Genomic DNA, 17,722 nt, shown 5'->3' on the forward strand with positions numbered 1-17,722 from the left:
CGGGGGGCAGTGTCGGGGTCAGTGTCGGGGGCAGTGTCGGGGGCAGTGTCGGGGGCAGTGTCGGGGGCATTGTCGGGGGGCAGTGTCGGGTTCGGGGGGCAGTGTCGGGGGGCAGTGTCGGGGTCGGGGGGCAGTGTCGTGGTCGAGGGCAGTGTCGGGGCCGGGGGCAGTGTCGGGGGGCAGTGTCGGTGTCGGGGGGCAGTGTCGGGGGGCAGTGTCGGGGGGCAGTGTCGGGGGGCAGTGTCGGGGGGCAGTGTCGGGGGGCAGTGTCGGGGGGCAGTGTCGGGGGCAGTGTCGGGGGCAGTGTCGGGGGGCAGTGTCGGGGGCAGTGTCGGGTTCGGGGGGCAGTGTCGGGGGGCAGTGTCGGGGTCGGGGGGCAGTGTCGGGGTCGGGGGGCAGTGTCGGGGGGCAGTGTCGGGGTCGGGGGGCAGTGTCGGGGGGCAGTGTCGGGGACAGTGTCGGGGGGCAGTGTCGGGGGGCAGTGTCGGGGGGCAGTGTCGGGGGGCAGTGTCGGGGGGCAGTGTCGGGGGGCAGTGTCGGGGGGCAGTGTCGGGGGCAGTGTCGGGGGCAGTGTCGGGGGCAGTGTCGGGGGGCAGTGTCGGGGGGCAGTGTCGGGGGCAGTGTCGGGGGCAGTGTCGGGGGCAGTGTCGGGGGCAGTGTTGGGGGGCAGTGTCGGGGGGCAGTGTCGGGGGGCTGTGTCGGGGGGCAGTGTCGGGGGGCTGTGTCGGGGGGCAGTGTCGGGAGCAGTGTCGGGAGCAGTGTCGGGGGCAGTGTCGGGGGCAGTGTCGGGGGCAGTGTTGGGGGGCTGTGTCGGGGGGCTGTGTCGGGGGCAGTGTCGGGGGGCAGTGTCGGGGTCGGGGGGCAGTGTCGGGGTCGAGGGGCAGTGTTGAGGGGCAGTGTTGGGGGGCAGTGTCGGGGGGCAGTGCCGGGGTGCAGTGTCAGGGTCGGGGGGCAGTGTCGGGGTCGAGGGGCAGTGTTGGGGGGCAGTGTCGGGGGGCGGTGTCGGGGGGCAGTGTCGGGGGGCAGTGTCGGGGGGCAGTGTCGGGGTCGAGGGGCAGTGTTGGGGTCAGGGGGCAGTGTCGGGGGCTGTGACGGGGGGCAGTGTTGGGGGCAGTGTCGGGGTCGAGGGGCAGTGTTGGGGTCGGGGGGCAGTGACGGGGTCGCGGGGCAGTGTCGGCGGGCAGTATTGGGGTCGAGGGGCAGTGTTGGGGTCAGGGGGCAGTGTCGGGGTCAGGGGGCAGTGTCGGGGGCAGTGTCGGGGGCAGTGTCGGGTGGCAGTGTCGGGGGGCAGTGTCGGGGGGGGCAGTGTCGGGGGCAGTGTCGGGGTCGGGGGGCAGCGTCGGGGGCAGTGTCGGGGGGCAGTGTCGGGGGCAGTGTCGAGGGGCAGTGTCGGGGGCAGTGTCGGAGGGCAGTGTCGGAGGGCAGTGTCGGGGGGCAGTGTCGGGGGCAGTGTCGGGGGCAGTGTCGGGGGCAGTGTCGGGGGGCAGTGTCGGGGGGCAGTGACGGGGGGCAGTGTCGGGGGCAGTGTCGGGGGCAGTGTCGGGGGCAGTGTCGGGGGCAGTGTCGGGGGCAGTGTCGGGGGCAGTGTCGGGGGCAGTGTCGGGGGGCAGTGTCGGGGGGCAGTGTCGGGGGGCAGTGTTGGGGGCAGTGTCGGGGGCAGTGTCGGGGGCAGTGTCGGGGGCAGTGTCGGGGGCAGTGTCGGGTGGCAGTATCGAGGGGCAGTGTCGGGGTCGGGGGGCAGTGTCGGGGTCGGGGGGCAGTGTCGGGGGCAGTGTCAGGGGGCAGTGTCGGGGCAGTGTCGGGGTCGGGGGGCAGTGTCGGGTGGCACTGTCGGGGTCGGGGGGCAGTGTCGGGGGGCAGTGTCGGGGGGCAGTGTCGGGGGGCAGTGTCGGGGTCGGGGGGGCAGTGTCGGGGGCAGTGTCGGGGGGCAGTGTCGGGGGGGCAGTGTCGGGGGCAGTGTCGGAGGGCAGTGTCGGAGGGCAGTGTCGGAGGGCAGTGTCGGGGGCAGTGTCGGTGGCAGTGTCGGGGGCAGTGTCGGGGGCAGTGTCGGGGGCAGTGTCGGGGGCAGTGTCGGGGGGCAGTGTCGGGGGGCAGTGTCGGGGGCAGTGTCGGGGGGGCAGTGTCGGGGGCAGTGTCGGAGGGCAGTGTCGGAGGGCAGTGTCGGGGGCAGTGTCGGGGGCAGTGTCGGGGGCAGTGTCGGGGGCAGTGTCGGGGGCAGTGTCGGGGGCAGTGTCGGGGGCAGTGTCGGGGGCAGTGTCGGGGAGCAGTGTCGGGGGGCAGTGTCGGGGGGCAGTGTCGGGGGGCAGTGTCGGGGGGCAGTGTCGGGGGCAGTGTTGGGGGGCAGTGTCGGGGGGCAGTGTCGGGGTCGGGGACAGTGTCGGGGGGCAGTGTCGGGGTCGGGTGGCAGTGTCGGGGGGCAGTGTCGGGGGGCAGTGTCGGGGGCAGTGTCGGGGGGGCAGTGTCGGGGGGGCAGTGTCGGGGGGCAGTGTCGGGGGGCAGTGTCGGGGGCAGTGTCGGGGTCGGGCGGCAGTGTCGGGGGGCAGTGTCGGGGGGCAGTGTCGGGGGGCAGTGTCGGGGGCAGTGTCGGGGGGCAGTGTCGGGGGCAGTGTCGGGGGCAGTGTCGGGGGCAGTGTCGGGGGCAGTGTCGGGGTCGGGGGCAGTGTCGGGGGGCAGTGTCGGGGGCAGTGTTGGGGGCAGTGTCGGGGGGCAGTGTCGGGGGGCTGTGTCGGGGGGCTGTGTCGGGGGGCAGTGTCGGGGGGCAGTGTCGGGGTCGGGGGGCAGTGTCGGGGTCGAGGGGCAGTGTCGGGGTCGAGGGGCAGTGTTGGGGGCTGTGACGGGGGCAGTGACGGGGGGCAGTGTCGGGGGGCAGTGTCGGGGTCGGGGGGCAGTGTCGGGGTCGAGGGGCAGTGTTGGGGGGCAGTGTCGGGGGCAGTGTCGGGGGGCAGTGTCGGGGGGCAGTGTCGGGGGGCAGTGTCGGGGGGCAGTGTCGGGGGGCAGTGTCGGGGGGCAGTGTCGGGGGGCAGTGTCGGGGGGCAGTGTCGGGGGGCAGTGTCGGGGGGCAGTGTCGGGGGGCAGTGTCGGGGGGCAGTGTTGGGGGCAGTGTCGGGGTCGAGGGGCAGTGTTGGGGTCGGGGGGCAGAGTTGGGGGGCAGTGTCGGGAGGCAGTATTGGGGTCGAGGGGCAGTGTTGGGGTCAGGGGGCAGTGTCGGGGTCAGGGAGCAGTGTCGGGGTCGCGGGGCAGTGTCGGGGGCAGTGTCGGGGGCAGTTCGGGGTCAGGGGGCAGTGTCGGGGTCGGGGGGCATTGTCGGGGACAGGGGGCAGTGTCAGGGGGCAGTGTCGGGGGCAGTGTCGGGAGCAGTGTCGGGGGGCAGTGTCGGGGGCAGTGTCGGGGTCGGGGGGGCAGTGTCGGGGTCGGGGGGGCAGTGTCGCGGTCAGGGGGCAGTGTCGGGGCCGGGGGCAGCGTCGGGGGGCAGTGTCGGGGGCAGTGTCGGGGTCGGGGGGCAGTGTCGGGGGCAGTGTCGGGGGCAGTGTCGGGGGGCAGTGTCGGGGGCAGTGTCGGGGGGCAGTGTCGGGGGGCAGTGTCGGGGGGCAGTGTCGGGGGGCAGTGTCGGGGGGCAGTGTCAGGGGGCAGTGTCAGGGGGCAGTGTCGGGGTCGGGGGGCAGTGTCGAGGGGCAGTGTCGGGGGGCACTGTCGAGGGGCAGTATCGGGTGTCAGTGTCGGGGGTCAGTGTCGGGGGTCAGTGTCGGGGGTCAGTGTCGGGGGTCAGTGTCGGGGGTCAGTGTCGGGGGTCAGTGTCGGGGGTCAGTGTCGGGCGGCAGTGTCGGGGGCAGTGTCGGGGGCAGTGTCGGGAGGCAGTGTCGGGGGGCAGTGTCGGGGGGCAGTGTCGGGGGGCAGTTTCGGGGGGCAGTGTCGGGGGCAGTGTCGGGGGCAGTGTCGGGGGGCAGTGTCGGGGGGCAGTGTCGGGGGCAGTGTCGGGGGGCAGTGTCGGGGGGGCAGTGTCGGGGGGCAGTGTCGGGGTCAGTGTCGAGGGGCAGTGTCGGGGGGCAGTGTCGGGGTCGGGGGGCAGTGTCGAGGGGCAGTGTCGGGGGGGCAGTGTCGGGAGGCAGTGTCGGGGGGCCAGTGTCGGGGGCAGTGTCGGGGGGCAGTGTCGGGGATAAGTGTCGGGGGCAGTGTTGAGGGGCAGTGTTGGGGGGCAGTGTCGGGGGGCAGTGCCGGGGTGCAGTGTCAGGGTCGGGGGGCAGTGTCGGGGTCGAGGGGCAGTGTTGGGGGGCAGTGTCGGGGGGCAGTGTCGGGGGGCAGTGTCGGGGGGCAGTGTCGGGGGGCAGTGTCGGGGTCGAGGGGCAGTGTTGGGGTCAGGGGGCAGTGTCGGGGGCTGTGACGGGGGGCAGTGTTGGGGGCAGTGTCGGGGTCGAGGGGCAGTGTTGGGGTCGGGGGGCAGTGACGGGGTCGCGGGGCAGTGTCGGGGGGCAGTATTGGGGTCGAGGGGCAGTGTTGGGGTCAGGGGGCAGTGTCGGGGTCAGGGGGCAGTGTCGGGGTCGCGGGGCAGTGTCGGGGGCAGTGTCGGGGTCAGGGGGCAGTGTCGGGGTCGGGGGGCAGTGTCGGGGTCAGGGGGCAGTGTCGGGGGGCAGTGTCGGGGGCAGTGTCGGGGGCAGTGTCGGGGGCAGTGTCGGGGTCGGGGGGGCAGTGTCGGGGTCGGGGGGGCAGTGTCGGGGTCAGGGGGCAGTGTCGGGGGGCAGTGTCGGAGGGCAGTGTCGGGGGCAGTGTCGGGGGCAGTGTCGGGGGCAGTGTCGGGGGGCAGTGTCGGGGGCAGTGTCGGGGGCAGTGTCGGGGGCAGTGTCGGGGGGCAGTGTCGGGAGGCAGTGTCGGGGCCGGGGGCAGCGTCGGGGGGCAATGTCGGGGGCAGTGTCGGGGGTCAGTGTCGGGGGTCAGTGTCGGGGGGCAATGTCGGGGGCAGTGTCGGGGGCAGCGTCGGGGGGCAGTGTCGGGGGGCAGTCTCGGGGGCAGTGTCGGGGGGCAGTGTCGGGGGCAGTGTCGGGGTCGGGGGGCAGTGTCGGGGGCAGTGTCGGGGGCAGTGTCCGGGGGCAGTGACGGGGGGCAGTGTCGGGGTCGGGGGGGCAGTGTCGGGGGGCAGTGACGGGGTCAGTGTCGGGGGTCAGTGTCGGGGGTCAGTGTCGGGGGTCAGTGTCGGGGGTCAGTGTCGGGGGTCAGTGTCGGGGGTCAGTGTCGGGCGGCAGTGTCGGGCGGCAGTGTCGGGCGGCAGTGTCGGGGGGCAGTGTCGGGGGGCAGTGTCGGGAGGCAGTGTCGGGGGCAATGTCGGGGGCAATGTCGGGGGGCAGTGTCGGGGGCAGTGTCGGGGGCAGTGTCGGGGGCAGTGTCGGGGGCAGTGTCGGGGGCAGTGTCGGGGGGCAGTGTCGGGGGAGCAGTGTCGGGGGGGCAGGGTCTGAGGGCAGTGTCGGGGAGGCAGTGTCGGGGGGCAGTGTCGGGGGGCAGTGTCGGCATCAGTGTCGGGGGGCAGTTTCGGGGGGCAGTGTCGGGGGGCAGTGCCGCTGGCAGTGTCGGGGGGCAGTGTCGGGGGGCAGTGTCGGGGGGCAGTGTCGTGGGGGCAGTGTCGGGGGGCAGTGTCGGGGGGGCAGTGTCGGGGGGCAGTGTCGGGGGCAGTGTCGGGGGCAGTGTCGGGGGCAGTGTCGGGGGCAGTGTCGGGGGCAGTGTCGGGGTCGGGGGCAGTGTCGGGGGGCAGTGTCGTGTCGGGGGGGCAGTGTCGGGGGGCAGTGTCGAGGGGCAGTGTCGGGGGCAGTGCCGGGGGCAGTGTCGGGGGGCAGTGTCGGGGGGCAGTGTCGGGGGGCAGTGTCGGGGGGCAGTGTCGAGAGGCAGTGCCGGGGGGCAGTGTCAAGGGGCAGTGTCGGGGGACAGTGTCGGGGTCAGTGTCGGGGGCAGTGTCGGGGTCGGGGGGCAGTGTCGGGGGGCAGTGTCGGTGTCGGGGGGCAGTGTCGGTGTCGGGGGGCAGTGTCGGGAGTCAGTGTCGGGGGGCAATGTCGGGGGGCAGTGTCGGGGGCAGTGTCGGGGGCATTGTCGGGGGGCAGTGTCGGGTTCGGGGGGCAGTGCCGGGGTCGGGGGGCAGTGTCGGGGTCGGGGGGCAGTGTCGGGGGGCAGTGTCGGTGTCGGGGGGCAGTGTCGGGGGGCAGTGTCGGGGGCAGTGTCGGGGGTCAGTGTCGGGGGGCAGTGTCGGGGGGCAGTGTCGGGGGCAGTGTCGGGGGGCAGTGTCGGGGGGCAGTGTCGGGGGGCAGTGTCGGGGGGCAGTGTCGGGGGCAGTGTCGGGGGCAGTGTCGGGGAGCAGTGTCGGGGGGCAGTGTCGGGAGCAGTGTCGGGGGGCAGTGTCGGGAGGCAGTGTCGGGGGCAGTGTCGGGGGGCAGTGTCGGGGGCAGTGTCGGGGGCAGTGTCGGGGGCAGTGTCGGGGGCAGTGTCGGGGGCAGTGTCGGGGGCAGTGTCGGGGGGCAGTGTCGGGGTCGGGGGGCAGTGTCGGGGTCAGGGGGCAGTGTCGGGGTCAGGGGGCAGTGTCGGGGGGCAGTGTCGGGGGCAGTGTCTGGGGCAGTGTCGGGGTCGGGGGGCAGTGTCGGGGTCAGGGGGCAGTGTCGGGGTCGGGGGGCAGTGTCGGGGGCAGTGTCGGGGGCAGTGTCGGGGGGCAGTGTCGGGGGGCAGTGTCGGGGGCAGTGTCGGGGGCAGTGTCGGGGGCAGTGTCGGGGGCAGTGTCGGGGGGCAGTGTCGGGGGGCAGTGTCGGGGTCGGGGGCAGTGTCAGGGGGCAGTGTCGGGGGCAGTGTTGGGGGGCAGTGTTGGGGGGCAGTGTCGGGGGGCAGTGTCGGGGGGCAGTGTCGGGGTCAGGGGGCAGTGTCGAGGGGCAGTGTCGAGGGGCAGTGTCGGGGTCGGGGGGCAGTGTTGGGGTCGGGGGGCAGTGTCGGGGGGCAGTGTCGGGGGCAGTGTCGGGGGCAGTGTCGGGGGCAGTGTCGGGGGGCAGTATCGAGGGGCAGTGTCGGGGTCGGGGGGCAGTGTCGGGGTCGGGGGGCAGTGTCGGGGGGCAGTGTCGGGGTCGGGGGGCAGTGTCGGGGGGCAGTGTCGGGGGGCAGTGTCGGGGCAGTGTCGGGGGGCAGTGTCGGGGGGCAGTGTCGGGGGCAGTGTCGGGGGGCAGTGTCGGGGGGCAGTGTCGGGGGGCAGTGTCGGGGGGCAGTGTCGGGGGCAGTGTCGGGGGGCAGTGTCGGGGGGGCAGTGTCGGGGGCTGTGTCGGGGGCAGTGTCGGGGGGCAGTGTCGGGGGCAGTGTCGGGGGCAGTGTCGGGGGCAGTGTCGGGGGCAGTGTCGGGGGCAGTGTCGGGGGGCAGTGTTGGGCGCAGTGTTGGGCGCAGTGTCGGGGGCAGTGTCGGGGAGCAGTGTCGGGGAGCAGTGTCGGGGGGCAGTGTCGGGGGGCAGTGTCGGGGGCAGTGTCGGGGGCAGTGTTGGGGGGCAGTGTCGGGGGGCAGTGTCGGGGGGCAGTGTCGGGGTCGGGGGCAGTGTCGGGGGGCAGTGTCGGGGTCGGGGGGCAGTGTCGGGGGGCAGTGTCGGGGGGCAGTGTCGGGGGGCAGTGTCGGGGGGCAGTGTCGTGGGGCAGTGTCGGGGGGCAGTGTCGGGGGGCAGTGTCGGGGGCAGTGTCGGGGTCGGGCGGCAGTGTCGGGGGGCAGTGTCGGGGGGCAGTGTCGGGGGGCAGTGTCGGGGGCAGTGTCGGGGGCAGTGTCGGGGGCAGTGTCGGGGGGCAGTGTCGGGGGGCAGTGTCGGGGGCAGTGTTGGGGGGCAGTGTCGGGGTCGGGGGCAATGTCGGGGGGCAGTGTCGGGGGCAGTGTTGGGGGGCAGTGTCGGGGGCAGTTTCGGGGGGCTGTGTCGGGGGGCAGTGTCGGGAGGCAGTGTCGGGGTCGGGGGGGCAGTGTCGGGGTCGAGGGGCAGTGTCGGGGTCGAGGGGCAGTGTTGGGGGCTGTGACGGGGGCAGTGACGGGGCAGTGTCGGGGTCGGGGGGCAGTGTCGGGGTCGAGGGGCAGTGTTGGGGGGTATTGTCGGGGGGCTGTGTCGGGGGGCAGTGTCGGGGGGCAGTGTCGGGGGGCAGTGTCGGGGGGCAGTGTCGGGGGGCAGTGTCGGGGGGCAGTGTCGGGGGGCAGTGTCGGGGGGCAGTGTCGGGGTCGAGGGGCAGTGTTGGGGTCAGGGGGCAGTGTCGGGGGCTGTGACGGGGGGCAGTGTTGGGGGCAGTGTCGGGGTCGAGGGGCAGTGTTGGGGTCGGGGGGCAGTGACGGGGGGCAGAGTTGGGGGGCAGTGTCGGGGGGCAGTATTGGGGTCGAGGGGCAGTGTTGGGGTCAGGGGGCAGTGTCGGGGTCAGGGAGCAGTGTCGGGGTCGCGGGGCAGTGTCGGGGGCAGTGTCGGGGGCAGTGTCGGAGGCAGTGTCGGGGTCAGGGGGCAGTGTCGGGGTCGGGGGGCAGTGTCGGGGTCAGGGGGCAGTGTCGGGGGGCAGTGTCGGGGGCAGTGTCGGGGGCAGTGTCGGGGGCAGTGTCGGGGGGGGCAGTGTCGGGGGGGGCAGTGTCGGGTCGGGGGGGCAGTGTCGGGGGGCAGTGTCGGAGGCAGTGTCGGGGTCAGGGGGCAGTGTCGCGGTCAGGGGGCAGTGTCGGGGCCGGGGGCAGCGTCGGGGGGCAGTGTCGGGGGCAGTGTCGGGGGCAGTGTCGGGGTCGGGGGGCAGTGTCGGGGCAGTGTCCGGGAGCAGTGTCGGGGGTCAGTGTCGGGGTCGGTGAGTGTCTGGGGCGGGGAGTGTCTGGGGCGGGGGGAGTGTCTCGGGGAGTGTCTGGAGCGGGGAGTGTCTGGGGCGGGGAGTGTCTGGGGCGGGGATTGCTGGGGCGGGGATTGTCTGGGGGAGTGTCTGGAGCGGGGAGTGTCTGGGGCGGGGAGCGTCTGGGGCGGGGAGTGTCTGGGGGAGTGTCTGGGGCGGGGAGTGTCTGGGGCGGGGAGTGTCTGGGGCGGGGAGTGTCTGGGGCGGGGAGTGTCTGGGGCGGGGAGTGTCTGGGGCGGGGAGTGTCTGGGGCGGGGAGTGTCTGGGGCGGGGAGTGTCTGGGGCGGGGAGTGTCTGGGGGAGTATCTGGGGCGGGGAGTGTCTGGGGCGGGGAGTGTCTGGGGCGGGGAGTGTCTGGGGGAGTGTCTGGGGCGGGGAGTGTCTGGGGCGGGGAGTGTCTGGGGCGGGGAGTGTCTGGGGCGGGGAGTGTCTGGGGCGGGGAGTGTCTGGGGCGGGGAGTGTCTGGGGCGGGGAGTGTCTGGGGCGGGGAGTGTCTGGGGCGGGGAGTGTCTGGGGGAGTGTCTGGGGCGGGGAGTGTCTGGGGCGGGGAGTGTCTGGGGGAGTGTCTGGGGCGGGGAGTGTCTGGGGCGGGGAGTGTCTGGGGCGGGGAGTGTCTGGGGCGGGGAGTGTCTGGGGCGGGGAGTGTCTGGGGCGGGGAGTGTCTGGGGCGGGGAGTGTCTGGGGCGGGGAGTGTCTGGGGCGGGGAGTGTCTGGGGCGGGGAGTGTCTGGGGCGGGGAGTGTCTGGGGGAGTGTCTGGGGCGGGGAGTGTTTGGGGCGGGGAGTGTCTGGGGCGGGGAGTGTTTGGGGCGGGGAGTGTCTGGAGCCTCTCGATGATCATTAAGACACAACCTCCCTGAGGAAGGTGGAATGGTTGGGAGGGTTTCGACTAAATGGCAGGGGGAAGGGAACCGATGCAAGGACTCAAGAGGAGGAGGAAACAAGGACAAAAACAAAAGATAGATAGAGGAATAAGAAAAGTCATCGGCAGAGAAACCAAGGAGCAGATTTAAACAAGGCCACAGTGAAAAAGTTGTGGGCCTGTGTTAAACAGACAAGCTGAAAGACTGTTTGAACGCGTGGTGTATTCGCCATCGAGTGGATGAAGTAATCGCAGAAATAGACCCGAACAGGTCTGATATAGTCGGGATTACGGATTGACGTGGCTGCAGGGTGACCAGGGATGGGACAATGGGGATTGCATTGCTGGTCAAGGAGGAGATTAACACGATAGTGAGGGAGGATATTAGCTCTGACAATGTGGACTCTGTGTGGGTCGAGCTGAGAAACAGCCAGGAGCAAAAAATGTTAGTGGGCATCGCATACAGACCCCGAACTGCAGTGATATTGTTGGGACTGGCATTAAACAGAAAATTAGAGACGCACGTGATAAAGGAACAACTGAAATGAATGAAAATCGCTTATTGTCACAAGTAGGCTTCAAATGAAGTTACTGTGAAAAGCCCCTAGTCGCCACATTCCGGCGCCTGTTCGGGGAGGCCGGTACGGGAACCGTGCTGCTGGCCTGCCTTGGTCTGCTTTCAAAGCCAGCAATTGGTAATCAAGGGTGATTTTAGTCTGCATATAGATTGGGCAAATCAAGTTAGTGACCATACCGTCGAGTATAATCTGAAAGAATTTGTTATCACGGTGGAGAGTAAAGTAGTCGATTCTGACACTAGGGTCCTGATCCTTAATATTAATAAAGGGAACTATAATAATAATAATCATTTATTGTCACGAGTCGGCTTCAATGAAGTTACTGTGAAGAACCCCTAGTCGCCACATTCCTGCGCCTGTTCGGGGAGGCTGGTACGGGAAACTACAATGAAATGAGGCGTGAGTTGGCCATGATAGATTGGGGAGAGTTACTTAAAGGGATGACAGTGGATAGACATACATAGAACATAGAACATAGAACATAGAACATAGAACATAGAACAATGGCAAACATTCAAGGAACGCATGGAGGAACTACAGCAACTGTTCATTCCTGTCCGGCACAAAAGTAAAATGGGAAAGGGGGCCAATTCAGGGGCTGTTTAGCACAGGGCTAAATCGCTGGCTTTGAAAGCAGACCAAGGCAGGCCAGCAGCACGGTTCCCGTACCAGCCTCCCCGAACAGGCGCCGGAATGTGGCGACTAGGGGCTTTTCACAGTAACTTCATTTGAAGCCTACTTGTGACAATAAGCGATTTTCATTCATTTCATTCATCCATGGTTTACAAGGGAGCTTAGAGATAGTATTCGATCCAAGCAAGAAGCGTATAAATTGGTCAAGAAAAACATCAGGTCTGAGGATTGGGAGCAGTTTAGAATTCAGCAAAGGACCAAGGGATTGATTAAGAAGAGGAGAATAGAGTACGAGAGTAAGCTTGTGGGGAACGTAAAAACTGACAGTAAAAGCTTCTATAGGTATGTGAAGAGAAAAAGATTGGTGAAGACAAATGTAGGTCCCTTAGTCAGACACTGGGGAATGTATAATCGGGACAAAGAAATGGCTGAGCAACTAAACACATACTTTGGTTCTGTCTTCACAAATGAGGGGCGGGATTCTCTGACCCCCCCCCCCCCCCCCCCCCCGCCGGGTCGGAGAATCGCCGGGGGCTGGCTTGAATCCCGGCCCCCGCCAGTTGCCGAATTCTCCGGCACCGGATATTCGGCGGGGGCGGGAATCGCGCCGCGCCAGTCGGCGGGCCCCCCCACCCCCCGGCGATTCTCCGGCCCGCGATGGGCCAAAATCCCGCTGCTCGAATGCCGGTCCCGCGGGCGTGGATTAAACCACCTCTCTTCCCGGCGTGACTAGGCGGCGCGGGTGGGCTCCGGGGTCCTGGGGGGGGGGGGGGGTACCCCCACGTGGCCTGGCCCGCGATCGGGGACTACCGATCCGCGGGCGGGCCTGTGCCGTGGGGGCGCTCTTTTCCCTCCGCCTCGGCCACAGTCTTCACCATGGCCGACGGGGAAGAGACACCCCCCCATGCGCATGTGCGGGGATGACGTCAGCAGTCGCGGACGCTCTGGCGCATGCGCGGATTCCTGCCGCCTGGCAAAGCCCTTTCAGTCCCGGCTGGCGTGGCGCCAAAGGCCTTTACACCACCAACCACTCCGCCGCGGGGCTCGCCCCTCACGGTGAGGGCGTGGCCCCGAATGATGCGGATTCTCTGTACCTTTGGGGCGGCGCCACGCCGGAGTGGTTCGACCACTCCATCCCGCCGGGAACCCCCACCCCGCCGGGTAGGGGAGAATCCCGGCCCAGATCCCAGAAATGCTGGTGAAGGAAGGGTTAAGTGAGGAGGGGGAACTGAAGGTGATCAATATCAGGAGAGAAATGGCATTGGGGAAATTGATGGGTTTGAAGGCTGATACATCTCCAGGGCCTGAGAATCTACATCCCAGAGTACTGAAGTAGGTGGCTCTAGAAATAGTGGCTGCATTGATGGTCATCTTCCAGGATTCTATAGACTGGGGAACAGTCCCTGCAGATTGGAGGGTGGCTAATGTAACTCCACTATTTCAAAAGGGAGGTGGAGAGAAAGCAGAGAATTATAGACCAGTAATTCTGACGTCAGTCGTGGGGAAATTCTAGAATCCATTATCAAACATTTTATAGCAGAGCACTTAGAAGAGAGGGAGGATCGAACAGAGTCAGCATAGATTTATGAAGGGAAATCACGCTTCACAAATCCACTGGAATTCTTCGAGGATGTAACTAGCAGGGTCGACAAGGGGGAGCCAGTCGATGTGGCATATTTGGACTTTCAGATGGCTTTTGACAAAGTTCCACCTGAGAGATTCACGTGAAAAATTAAAGAGCATGTGATTGGGGAAATGTATTGAGGTGGATAGAAAACTGGTTGGCGGAGAGGAAACAAAGAGTCGGGATTAATGGGACCTTTTCAAATTGGCAGGCAGTAACCAGTGGGGTACCACAGGGATCGGTGCTGGGAGCTATTCACAATATATATTAATGATTTGGATGAGGGAACAAAATGTTATATCTCCAAATTTGCAGATGACACAAGGTTGGGTGGGAGGGTGAGCTGTGAGGAGGATGCAGAGATCCTGCAGTGTGATTTGGACAAGTTGAGTGAGTGGGTAAATGAATGGCAGATGCAGTATAATGTGGATAAATGTGAGGTTATCCACTTCGGGAGCAAAAACAAGGCGGCAGATTATTATCAGAATGGCCATAAATAATAATAATAACCTTAATTGTCAGAAGTAGGCTTCCATTAACACTGCAATGAAGTGACTGTGAAAAGCCCCTAGTCGCCACATTCCGGCTTCTGTTCGGGTACACAGAGGGAGAATTCAGAATGTCCAATTCACCCAACAGCACGTCTTTCGGGACTTGTGGGAGGAAACCGGAGCACCCGGAGGAAACCCACGCAGACACGGGGAGGGTGCAGACTCCGCACAGACAGTGACCCAAGCCGGGAATCGAACCCGGGACCCTGGGGGTGAAGCAAGTGCTAACCACTGTGCTACCATGCCGCCAATTAGGAGAGGGAAACGTGCAGCGGGACCTGGGTGTCCTTGTGCACCAGTCGCTGAAGGTAAACATGCAGGTGCAGCAGGCGGTAAAGAAGGCTAATGGTATGTTGGCCTTCATTGCGAGAGGTTTCGAGTACAGGAGCAGGGATGTGTTGCTGCAATTGTACCGCGGAATGTGGCGACTAGGGGCTTTTCACAGTAACTTCATTGAAGCCTACTTGTGACAATAAGCGATTATTATTATTACTGAGGCCACACCTGGAGTATTGTGGGCAGTTTTGGTCTCCTTCTCTGAGGAAGGATGTTCTTGCTCTCGAGGGAGTGCAGTGAAGGTTTACCAGACTGATTCCAGGGATGGCAGGACTGACGTACGAGGAGAGATTGAATCGGTTTGGATTGTATTCGCTGGAGTTCAGAAGAATGAGGGGGGATCTCACAGAGACGTATAAAATTCTAACAGGACTAGACAGGGTAGATGCGGGAAGGATGTTCCCGATGGTGGGGGTGTCCCGAACCAGGGGGCACAGTCTGAGGATACGGGGGAGACCATTTCGGACAGAGATATGGAGACATTTTTTCACCCAGAGAGCGGTCGGCCTGTGGAATTTGTTACCGCAGGAAGTAGTTGAGACCAAAACATTGCATTGTTCCAAGAAGCAGCTCGATATGGCACTGAGGGTGAAGGGGCTCAGAGGCTATGGGGGGAAACGGGACGAGGCTGGTGAGTTGGAAGATCAGCTTTGGTCAGAATGAATGGCGGAGCGGGCTCGAAGGGCCGAATGGCCTCTCCTGCTACTATTTTTTCTATATTTTGATGTTTTCTAAGTCCCGGACTCTGACCTGATGGTAGGTTAATTAGGATTTGTTTGAGTAGTTGAGGATTATTGCAGGTTAATGAGCTTTACCGAGGGTGCCTGAGGCTCACTGAGGAACTCTGCAGGTTAGTGAGTTTTACCGTGTGTTAGTGAGGCCACTAAAGTAACCGGGTCAAGGTGCAGAGTTAACTAGTTTCAGTGAATCTTACTGTGTCTGTGCACAGGTCCACTGTCGATACTGCCTCCGAGTCCAGCTTTATCACAATGGGGCGGCGCCCAGCGGCTGTCACAGTGGCAATTGCTGTTACTGTTACAGACCTGTGAATCCAATCAATGTCCAACTGAGTTCAATCCTCAACACCCAACACAATAACCCCCAACACAATAACCCCCAACACAATAACCCCCAACACAATAACCCCCAACACAATAACCCCCAATAATACAACCCCCAACACAATAACCCCCAACACAATAACCCCCAACACAATACCCCCAATAATACAACCCCCAACACAATAACCCCAAACCCATTAACCCCCAACACAATAACCCCCAACACAATAACCCCCAACACAATAACCCCAAACCTATTAACCCCAAACACAATAACCCCCAACACAATAACCCCCAATAATACAACCACAAACACAATAACCCCCAACACAATAACCCCCAACACAATAACCCCCAACACAATAACCCCCAACACAATAACCGCCAACACAATAACCGCCAACACAATAACCCCCAATAATACAACCCCCAACACAATAACCCCCAACACAATAACCCCAAACACAATAACCCCCAACACAATGACCCCCAACACAATAACCCCCAACACAATAACCCCAAACACAATAACCCCAAACACAATAACCCCCAACACAATGACCCCCAACACAATAACCCCCAACACAATAACCCCAAACACAATAACCCCCAACACAATAACCCCCAACACAATAACCGCCAACACAATAACCGCCAACACAAAAACCCCCAACACAATAACCCCCAATAATACAACCCACAACACAATAACCCCAAACACAATAACCCCCAACACAATGACCGCCAACACAATAACCGCCAACACAATAACCCCCAACACAATAACCCCCAATAATACAACCCACAACACAATAACCCCAAACACAATAACCCCCAACACAATGACCCCCAACACAATAACCCCCAACACAATAACCCCAAACACAATAACCGCCAACACAATAACCGCCAACACAATAACCGCCAACACAATAACCGCCAACACAATAACCCCCAATAATACAACCCCCAACACAATAACCCCCAACACAATAACCCCAAACACAATGACCCCCAACACAATGACCCCCAACACAATAACCCCCAACACAATAACCCCAAACACAATAACCCCAAACACAATAACCCCAAACACAATAACCCCCAATAATACAACCCCCAACACAATAACCCCCAACACAATAACCCCAAACACAATGACCCCCAACACAATAAGCCCCAACACAATAACCCCCAACACAATAACCCCCAACACAATAACCCCCAACACAATAACCCCCAACACAATGACCCCAATAATACAACCCCCAACACAATAACCACCAACACAATAACCCCCAATAATACAACCCCCAACACAATAACCCCCAACACAATAACCCCCAACACAATAACCCCCAATAATACAACCCCCAATAATACAACCCCCAACATAATAACCCCCAACACAATAACCCCCAACACAATAACCCCAACCACAATAACACCCAACACAATAACCCCAACACAATAACCCCAACACAATAACCCCCAACACAATAACCCCAATAATACAACCCCCAACACAATAACCCCCAACACAATAACCGCCAACACAATAACCCCCAACACAATAACCCCCAACACAATAACCCCAATAATGCAACCCCCAACACAATAACCCCCAACACAATAACCCCCAACACAATAACCCCCAACACAATAACCCCCAATAATACAACCCCCAACACAATAACCCCCAACACAATAACCCCCAACACAATAATAACCAATAATACAACCCCCAACACAATAACCCCCAATAATACAACCCCCAACACAATAACCCCCAATAATACAACCCCCAACACAATAACCCCCAACACAATACCCCCAATAATACAACCCCCAACACAATGACCCCCACCACAATAACCCCCAACACAATAACCCCAATAATACAACCCCCAACACAATAACCCCCAACACAATAACCCCCAACACAATAACCCCCAATAATACAACCCCCAACACAATAACCCCCAACACAATAACCCCAAACACAATAACCCCAAACACAATGACCCCAATGACCCCCAACACAATGACCCCCAACACAATGACCCCCAACACAAGGACCCCCAACACAATAACCCCCAATAATACAACCCCCAACACAATAACCCCCAACACAATAACCCCCAATAATACAACCCCCAACACAAGAACCCCCAACACAATAACCCCCAATAATACAACCCACAACACAATAACCCCCAACACAATAACCCACAATAATACAACCCCCAACACAATAACACCCAACACAATAACCCCCAATAATACAACCCCCAACACAATAACCCCCAACACAATAACCCCCAATAATACAACCCCCAATAATACAACCCCCAACACAATAACCCCCAACACAAAGCTGCAATGTGCTGGATCCTGGATTCACTGTCAGTCAGTGAGAAAGCTGCAATGTGCTGGATCCTGGATTCACTGTCAGTCAGTCAGTGAGAAAGCTGCAATGTGCTGGATCCTGGATTCACTGTCAGTCAGTGAGAAAGCTGCAATGTGCTGGATCCTGGATTCACTGTCAGTCAGTCAGTGAGAAAGCTGCAATGTGCTGGATCCTGGATTCACTGTCAGTCAGTGAGAAAGCTGCAATGTGCTGGATCCTGGATTCACTGTCAGTCAGTGAGAAAGCTGCAATGTGCTGGATCCTGGATTCACTGTCAGTCAGTCAGTGAGAAAGCTGCAATGTGCTGCATCCTGGATTCACTGTCAGTCAGTGAGAAAGCTGCAATGTGCTGGATCCTGGATTCACTGTCAGTCAGTGAGAAAGCTGCAATGTGCTGGATCCTGGATTCACTGTCAGTCAGTCAGTGAGAAAGCTGCAATGTGCTGGATCCTGGATCACTGTCACTCAGTCAGTGAGAAAGCTGCAATGTGCTGGATCCTGGATTCACTGTCAGTCAGTGAGAAAGCTGCAATGTGCTGGATCCTGGATTCACTGTCAGTCAGTGAGAAAGCTGCAATGTGCTGGATCCTGGATTCACTGTCAGTCAGTCAGTGAGAAAGCTGCAATGTGCTGGATCCTGGATTCACTGTCACTCAGTCAGTGAGAAAGCTGCAATGTGCTGGATCCTGGATTCACTGTCAGTCAGTGAGAAAGCTGCAATGTGCTGGATCCTGGATTCACTGTCAGTCAGTGAGAAGCTGCAATGTGCTGGATCCTGGATTCACTGTCAGTCAAGTGAGAAAGCTGCAATGTGCGGATCCTGGATTCACTGTCAGTCAG

The 17,722-nt window shown here is 62.8% G+C and overlaps 1 protein-coding gene across 1 annotated transcript in view; it reads right to left on the reverse strand.

The window, feature by feature from the left end:
* Positions 1–17,722, reverse strand: part of LOC140409457 (uncharacterized) — a 147,047-nt gene that overhangs the window by 42,820 nt on the left and 86,505 nt on the right. The window contains exon 2 of the mRNA XM_072497889.1: positions 14,346–14,454. Coding sequence (XP_072353990.1) covers positions 14,346–14,454 — 109 coding nt within the window. The remainder of the gene's footprint in view (positions 1–14,345; positions 14,455–17,722) is intronic.

Source organism: Scyliorhinus torazame, chromosome 3 (assembly GCF_047496885.1).
Source record: "Scyliorhinus torazame isolate Kashiwa2021f chromosome 3, sScyTor2.1, whole genome shotgun sequence".
Lineage (NCBI taxonomy): Eukaryota > Metazoa > Chordata > Chondrichthyes > Carcharhiniformes > Scyliorhinidae > Scyliorhinus > Scyliorhinus torazame.